Genomic DNA, 9503 nt, shown 5'->3' on the forward strand with positions numbered 1-9503 from the left:
ACTCATCTCGTCAAGAAAGAATACAATTACGCGATTATGACCGGCGTCGCAACGCCTGGGGTCGACTGCTTCGATGAACTGATGGCCTTGCCCGATAAAATTAAAGAAATGACCCCGATCAAGATCTATCGGATGTTCACGGTTGTAGGACCATATATTGGTAAACGTAAATCTTTCAGGGTTGTTCAAGTGGTGGAAGACGAACTTGAAAATAGAGAACTGGTAATGCATAACATTCTATTTCCTTCGATACATTATTCCTCATAGAAAAGGGGGTAGGACTGTCATGACAATATTCATATTTCACTATAGAGGATTGGTGTTTGTTCGTTTTTTTTTACTTTTCTTAATTTTTTTTGTATGTCACTCTATCATCCTCAGAGCTTAATTGCAACTCAATTGAACCTTTGTAAGCCATCTTGATTTGCCAAAAGACATCGTTGTTTAAAATGGATGAAACCGAATGCACTTAATCATTCTTTATGCTTTTATTGCATCTTATTTCTCTCCGTATTCCTAATACCTCTGCGCAAACACTAGTTACTTTTTTACAATAAGAAACTATAATTTCTTCACTTTGATGTCGTTTTTGTTTGATTGGTTTTGTTGGTGTTTTTTGATGTTCCTTTTTTTTGGGGGGGGGTTGTTAATATAACTAAAGGGTGTCTGAGGACAATTTGCAGTTATTTATTTTACATTTTCGCAACAATAGTTGAAATATCATATAAATATCAATATCATATAAACTATAAACGTTGCCTAAAAAGTCTTTTAAACTTCACTAAATCATATATATATATATATATATATATATATATATATATATATATATATATATATATATATATATATATATATATATATATATTATATATATGTCTGTCTGTCTGTGTGGTGTGTGTGTATGTATATATATAAACTAAGCAATGAAACTCGCGAGTGTCATTCATGTGTGCACTCAGTAATGAGCTCTTCCGCGCAGTGCTTTGTAATGGTGTTCATTTATTTTCTTCCACGTTATTTAGATATCACTGGCACTGGCACAAGATTCTAACGTCTAAATAATCTTGTATTGTCTTAATTAAAGGAACCAAGATTGAAGGTGAATTTGCCGTCGAGTGCTTGAAATGCATTAGTACGGTTTATGGTAACAATGTTGAAGGTACATCATGCGACGAACTGACTATGGAAGTAAGTATTCGCGTCTTGAAACGACCAAAGGGATTTTTGAACATCATTAAAAGCGAAAAAATTCATAGGGTAAACAGTTGACATGCCTAATGGTCTTTTGCCCTTATTAAATTGCCCCATGCGCATGCGCTAGGTATCAAGTTTCCGATTCACGAAATATATGTAGGTAAAAGGTGTCATTAGACATCGATAAATTGTAAGTTTTCGTAAAGATTGAAAGAGTTGCACCAAAACCTGGTCCAATAATCATTGCAATTCAAGGCAAACCATTACCATTATTGTAATACTTGAGGCAACTGTTGCGTGGGGCAGTGATAAGGCTATCAGACGTACTCTCAGAGGATGGTGAGTTCAAGACCCAGCAAGTCAAGTGTAATGGACTCACAACAGAGGACTGTGAGTTCGAGACTCCAGTGCTGTATTGTGCCCTATAACCAAGGCACTTTACTCCTCGGTGGTCCATTTGGTAGTGGGTTATGGGTAAATAATCATGTATTTTGTTTTGCGTATTCCATTAGTAATGTGAATATACATGAAATATGAAGTAAAGAATACATTTTTGTGACATCATTATGTTTGACCATCCTGTACCACTAGGTAGTGATACCAGTTATCCTGAACGGCTAAGCGTACCTTTTTGCTAGCATTCTTCCTATGTCAGGATACAAGATTGACAAATTTGCATTTGTGGGTAATGCATTGTTAATGAAAAACTCACTTAAGCCATATTTAGGTATACTGTCACTGATCATTTAAGTGAAAGTAAGTCTCTTAATTGTCCTCATTTTCTGTATATCTTCCCTTGAACTTTTTGCAAGACCTAATTTCAGTCTGCTTTTCGAATATGCATGTTTCACTTGTTTTCTTCGTCGGCCTAATACTCCGCGTTTTATTGGAAATCTTCATAAGACCCAGAAGCTCCGACGCAATATCCCAGAACTTGCGACACATATACACCATAAGCCGACGCCAGAGGCTTATAAATAAGCTTCCTCTTATATATTGTTAGTAGTGCCTAGTCCATTTGTAGCAATATGTAGTAAGAGATTCAGTTATGAAGCTCCTCAATTTGACGTCTTCTAAAGATTGAACATTAATAAGCTTAAAAAGGATGAAGGAAAAATAGTTTTGTTTCAAGGTGATAATGTTATGATTCTGTCAATCGTCATCTCGACTTTTTTATATTTTACTAAAGATGGGTGAATCTGCGTAATCTTCCGTTTTCCTGACACAGAGAAACGTATGGGATGCTGCTATACACCAACGCATAGCCGGTAGTTCCTACTGGTCTATGATTAATAAAATGTCGGCAGAGGAGCGACAGTAACTTATAATTCAACCTTATTAACATAATATCATGGTTTTCTCCGAGCTCGTGTTTAATCTCCAAAAATAATCTCCAGACAATATGTAATTCATATTTTACATCAAGCACAAATCTGATCATGATGTAAACACATAATTTCCAGTGAGTGTGTTCACTTGTGCATGGTTTGTATCTTGGAATCAAAGTTAAACATCTACTCTTCCTGCACAACACAAACCCTACAGGGTTGGAAAGAGTAAAGTCTCTGCTGTAAGCTAATTCTACCTAATCAATGTCTTGCAGGAGTGTCCTGAACGTATTTCCAAAGAACTGTACTGGAATCCACCGGGGAATATTACAGCCTCTTCAGACGCTGAGTTTTGTATGTACATGAAGGAAAATGGCAAACATAGATATATTTGTACGATCGTCGAGGCTGATCTTGACGTGGAGTCCTAGAATGGTGCATGTGTATGACAGAAAGATGTCGACACAATACTGCGTTTTTAAACCTTTCCTTATTTAAATGTATTTTAATTCCGCTTTATAAATCTTAGGATCTTAAAATTAACTGTCAATGTTTCTTTTATTACGAAGTAAATTTCGACATTTTTTTTTCGGTTGACGTATAATACGTGGATGCATGTACACAGTCGGATGACAAAATTGCAGTAATGGAATAGGTTTTCCCTTACATTGATTCTAAATTGACTTTTTGAACCGTCGGTTGACACTACATTTACACGTAATAACTTCTATGCGATGTTCGACAAAACTTCGATATACTTTCAATTAATCAAGGCCATTGCTATTAAATGTACTGTAATCGATTTTGTGAGACTTTACTAGACAATTTTCCAGACAAATAAACATCCATCTTGCTTTTCTCGGAAAGTGAAGTCAAGAAAGCGTTTGTTGGAAAAGTGAATCATGGGTCTTTATAAATCCCAAAAAGGATGATTTTTGAATAGTGTGGAATTACATGAAAGATCAATGATATACATGATGAAGTTGCCATTACAGAAAAAAAAGTTGAGAGATGGCGAAGTTCTTAAACACTGTGACCGAACTGTTACAACCGACTTTCCTACACTAACCTCACTGACTTATTTTAGTTCTCTCGTATGTTGAAAGAAAAACGTTTTTGAGCATTTTAAAGTGGCCATTTCCTTTAAGTGTCCGATCTTTAACTGAAAATCCCTACATTAAACTGAAGAAATCCGTACATTACAAGTTCTTTGCATCAAATTATGTCTACGATTACCGTCAGCATAGACTAGGCAAAATCTACCGGCAGTTGTTCTCCTCACGACGGAAACGGTAAGCAACGGGATATAACCAGTCAATAAATACCTCGATGCCTGTTTTCTTACTTATTTATATGCTTTCCACAAACGAGGATGAACGTCAGACAGACGGAATACAGTGATAGGATTGAGAGAGCGAGGACAAAAGATAAATGGATATAAATAGATACCTTTCTTCGAACAGATATTGAATAAAAATAATTACGTTTTGTAAGTGGAAAAACAGACCAAAACTAGTCAAGGCGGATAACAGATTTTTTGAAACATCTATTTCGATAGAAAGCATTTATTGTACATAGGAAAACATTAAGTTGATGTAAATCAAACAAAGGCACGTCTGTTAATAGAGAGGTTTCATGTCCCAGGTATAGACCTTTTCCTCATTCAACCGAAATTTAGATAAGCATATCATTTGCATGACGATTTGACCTTGTTTAGCTGCGGAAGTCACCTTGCCTACCTCCTCGCTAAGGCAATCGTAGCTGTGGGTCCTTAGCTGTGGTGTTTTCGGTTGGAATTTCTGCCTTTTACAGGTGGGTTTTCACTTTTACGTTTTTTAACCCTGCGTAAAAGTGAAAACTAGCCAGTAAAAGGCAGAAATCTCGCCCGAAAACACCACAGCTATGGACCTACAGCTAGTGCATTCGATGAGGATACATTCCGAACGTACTTGCTCTGAAAGCAGACAGTGAAGCTACTGAAAGCTTCCGTAAATTTGGGAGGTAGCACATTAAATCAGCATCAAACGATATACAGAAGCAAAGCGAACGCGGAGATGGATGGTAGTGCATGGGGCAAGAAACGGAGTCTAGCTCCGTGCTAAGCCTAACTGACGTAACATTCTTCTCCAAGGTTCAAAATTAAAGAAATCATGCAATTCTGGGATTACAACTTGAAATTTATCTAAAAAACAAACAAAATTATGCGTGAAAATGTCAAGCATCTACGTAAAAAATTAACTGTCATGATATGGATCATGTATTATGCGGAGTGGGTAACATGCAGCATGAAAAAAAAAGATCTTTTAAAGATCATAAAGACAATGTAACTGTGAAATTCGATGCAGTGATCAGTGGCCTTTTGGATTTATTAGTGAGATTGCTAATGTTCAGCGTCCCTGAGGGCTTTCACCAATTTGGTAAATGAAATTTATTACTGTTTTTGAATCTCTTTCGAACGGGCAATCACCTGCAAGTATTTCAGGACTCGTACTTCTGGCGTTGTTGTAAAAATGATAATCTACAAAACCAGTAATCTTTGAGGGCACTGCAAGTTAACATTGGCTTAATCGTGACTAAATGTAGACGGCTGTCTCGACTGTATATGATTCCAGCCACTACAATGCATACAGAGCACATGCAGTGGATCAGTGAAATGTAAGACTTAAAATGATGGTAAATCACTGATTAAATAAAAGTGTGTATGTTAAACCAAATGGCTGATCAAGCCCTTGTGGTCACTATTCACAATGTATTTATTATAGTCCTTATACAGGTCAATACAAGCAGAAATACATGTTCTGCCCCATATTTTTTTTTATTTTCGCCCTTATTTGCCCAATTACAGGTTAAACTACACGTGTGCATTTGTTTTAGTTTAATATAGGTGACCTTTGAAAAAGGCATGATACTCTGACGTCGGAACGTTAGAGAGGTGAATTACTTTAACACTTTTATAACATTCTACTGCCGGCTAGAAAATATATCAGCGTCCTGTTTGATGACTGGAAATTTAAGTTATATCTTCATCGGTGTTACTCTTTAACTCTAGTTAAACAAAAGCTGGGAAAGGTAACATAAGACCTCTTACTGACAGAGACTTTCAGAGGGGCAATACTTCGGGAAAAAGATTCAGAAACCTAGGTAAGTGTGTTTTCCTTACTTTCAGTTTAATTTCTCAGGCTTGAAATATTCAAAATGTACTGAGCGGTTCATGTAAAGCAATTCATGGTACACAAATGTTCAATACCTTGCTTACAGTATCCTACAAACCCCACCAACGAAGATACGTTTCGTTTCAAACTGCCACATAGAAATTACAAAATCAACCTCTTCAGCCCCTTTTTTACAAATAATTTCTGTTTTTGTCAAAAAACGAAATGAGGTTTACCTTTGCGATCGCAACTATTCTTGCTGTCACAAACGCCGACGACGGTGTCGATCTGCGATTTCATTCCAAACCGTGGATTTGTACTCATCTCGTCAAGAAAGAATACAATTACGTGATTATGACCGGCGTCGCAACGCCTGGGGTCGACTGCTTCGATGAACTGATGGCCTTGCCCGATAAAATTAAAGAAATGACCCCGATCAAGATCTATCGGATGTACACGGTTGTAGGACCATATATTGGTAAAAGTAAATCTTTCAGGGTTGTTCAAGTGGTGGAAGACGAACTTGAAAATAGAGAACTGGTAATGCATAACATTCTACTCGCTTCGATACATTATTCCTTATAGAAAAAGTAGGCAGGACTCTCATGACAATATTTATATTTCACAATAGAGCATTAGTGTTTGTTCGGTTTTTTTTCACTTTCCTTATTTTTTTTTGTCACTCTATCATCTTCAGAGATAAATTGCAACTCGATTGAACCTTTGTAAGCCATCTTGATTTGCCAAAAGTCATCGATGTTTAAAATGCATGAAACCGAATACACTTCATCATTCTTTATGTTTTAAATGTATCTTATTTCTCTCCGTATTCCTAATACCTCTGCGCAAACATGAGTTACTTTTTTATAATACGAAACAATAATTTCTTCACTTTGACGTCATTTGATTATTATTTGTTGGGTTTTTTTTGGTTGTTCCTTGTTTTTTGTTTTTGATTTTTGCTTTGCTTTTTGTTTGTTGTTTGTTTGTTGTTTGTTGTTTTATGGGGGCGGGTAATAAATATAACTCAAGTGTGTCAGAGGACAATTTGCACTGATTTATTTATTATATATTTTTGCCACAATTGTTGAAATAACATATAAATATCCATATTATATAAACTTAACTTCGCCTACAAAGTCTATTAAACTTCAGATATATATATCTATATATATATATATATATATAATATATATATATATATATATATATATATATATATATATAATATATATATATATATATATATATATATATATATATATACAAAGCATGAAACTCGCGAGTGTCAATCATATGTGCACTCAATGAATTAGCTCTTCCACGCAGTGCTTTTTAATAAAGTGCAACTTATTTTCTTCCACGTTATTTTGATATGACTTGCACTGGCACAAGATTCTAACGTCTAAATAATCTTTTATCGTCTTAATTAAAGGGAACCAAGATTGTAGGTGAATTTGCCGTCGAGTGCTTGGAATGCATTAGTACGGTTTATGGTAATAATGTTGAAGGTACATCATGCGACGAACTGACTATGGAAGTAAGTATTCGCTTCTTAAACGACCAAAGGGATTTTTTTAAATCATTTAGAGCGAAAAAGTTCATAGGGTGTACAGTTGACATGCCTAATGGTCTTTTTGTCCTTATTTATTTGTATCATGTTTCCACTTGACGAAATATATGTAGGTAAAAGGTGTCATGAGACATCCATATTTTGTTGGTTTTCGTAAAGATTCAAAGAGTTGCACCTAAACCTGGTCCAATAATTATTGCAATTCAAGGTCTAGGCAAACCATTACCATTATGTAATACTTGAGGCACCGTTGCGTGGGGCAGTGGTGAGGCTATCAGACTTACTCTCAGAGGAAAGTGAGTTCAAGACCCGGCAAGTCCAGTGTAACGGACTCACATTAGAGGATTGTGAGTTCGAGACTCCAGTGCTGTATTGTGCCCTATAACCAAGGCACTTTACTCCTTGGTGCTCCATTGGGTAGTAGGTTATGAGTAAATAATCCAGCATTTTGTTTCGCCTATTCCATGAGTAATAAAATAAATGAAAAAATTAATAAAGAATATATTTTTGTGAAATCATTCTGTTGGACCATCCTGAACCACTAGGTAGATATACCAGTTATCCTGAACGGGTAAGCGTACCTTTTTGCTAAAGTCTTCCTATGTCAGGATACAAGATTGACAAATTTGCATTTGTTGGTAATGCATTGTTAATGAATAACTCACTTAAGCCACATTTAGGTATGCTGTCACTGATTATTTAAGTAAAAGAAGTCTCGTAAATGTCCTCATTATATGTATATCTGTCCTGGAACTTTTTTTCAAGACCTAATTTCAGTCTGCTTTTCGAATAAGCAAGTTTCACTTGTTTTGATCTTTGGCCTAATGTTCCGTGTTTTATTCGGAGATACTCATATGACCCAGAACCTCCGAAGCAATACCCAGAAGTTGAGAGACATATACACCATAACACATTGAACATAAGCTCCCTCTTGTATGTTGTCAGTAGTGCGTAGTCCATTTGTATAAATATTTAGTAAGAGATCCAGATATGAAGCTCAATTCATACCCTGTAAAAAAAATTAAAATCCTCAATTTGACGTCTTCTAACGATTGGACATTAATAAGCTAAAAGAAGATGAAGAAAAATTAGTTTTGTTTAATGATGATAATTTAATGATTCTCTCAATCTTCACCTCGATTTTTTCTATATTTTACTCAAGATAATCTTCTGTTTTCTAGACACAACACAACGTATTGAACGCTGGCTATACGACAAAACGCATAGCCAGTAGTTCCTAATAGTTTATGATCAATAAAATATTGGCAGAGGAGCGACAGTAATTTATCATTAACCCTATTGACATCATATCAGGGTCTTCTCCGAGTTCGTGTTTAGTCTCCCAAAATAGTCTCCAGACAATAAGTAATTGATATTTTACATCAAGCACAAGACTCATCATAATGTAACTGCATTATTTCCTGTGAGTATATTCACTTGTTCATGGTTTGTATCTTGTAATCAGAGTACAACATCTACTCTTCCTGCACGACACAAACCCTACAGGGTTGGATTGCTGGGTAAACGACTGTTCAGTAAGCTAATTCTATCTAATCAACGTCTTGCAGGAGTGTCCTGAGCGTATTTCCAAAGAACTGTACTGGAATCCACGGGGGAATATTACAGCCTCTTCAGACGCTGAGTTCTGCGTGTACAGGAAGGAAAATGGCAAACATGAATATATCTGCACGATCTTCGAGGCCGATCTTGACGTGGAGTCTTAGAATGGTGCATGTGTATGACAGAAAGATTTCATGTCGACACAATACTTAGTTTTTTAAACTTTTCCTCAATTAAATGTATTTCAATTCCGCTTTATAAATCTTAAGATCTTAAAATTTACTGTCAATGTTTCTTTTATTACAAAGTAAATTTTGACAATTTTTTTATCGGTTGACAAATAATGCGTAGATACATGTACACAGTCGGATGACAAAATTGCAGTAATGGAATAGGTTTTCCCTTACATTGATTTTAAATTGACGTTTTGAACCTTTGGCTGACACTTCATTGACACGAAAAGAATGACTTCAATGCGATGTCCGACGAAACTTTGATATAATTTCAATTAATCAAGGCCATTGCTATTATCAAGGCCATTGCTTTTAAAACATACCGTTATCGATTTTGTAAGACTTTACCAGACAATTTGCATGACAAATGAACATCCATCTTGCGTTTCTCGGAAAGTGAAGTCAAGAAAGTGTTTGTTAGTAAAGTGAATCATGGGTTTTTATAAATCCCCCAAAAGGA

At 35.7% G+C, this 9503-nt stretch overlaps 1 protein-coding gene across 1 annotated transcript; it reads left to right on the plus strand.

Moving 5' to 3' along the window:
• The first annotated feature begins 36 nt into the window (after positions 1-36).
• LOC139123872 (uncharacterized) lies at positions 37-8974 on the plus strand. The gene is made up of 5 exons (XM_070690023.1): positions 37-160; positions 1088-1191; positions 6011-6217; positions 7113-7217; positions 8819-8974. Exons 1-5 carry the CDS (start codon positions 37-39, stop codon positions 8972-8974), a joined length of 696 nt encoding a protein of 231 aa, XP_070546124.1.
• Positions 8975-9503: the final 529 nt, after the last annotated feature.

The sequence above is a fragment of the Ptychodera flava genome (genome assembly GCF_041260155.1).
Source record: "Ptychodera flava strain L36383 chromosome 23 unlocalized genomic scaffold, AS_Pfla_20210202 Scaffold_23__1_contigs__length_28996876_pilon, whole genome shotgun sequence".
NCBI classification, from domain to species: domain Eukaryota; kingdom Metazoa; phylum Hemichordata; class Enteropneusta; family Ptychoderidae; genus Ptychodera; species Ptychodera flava.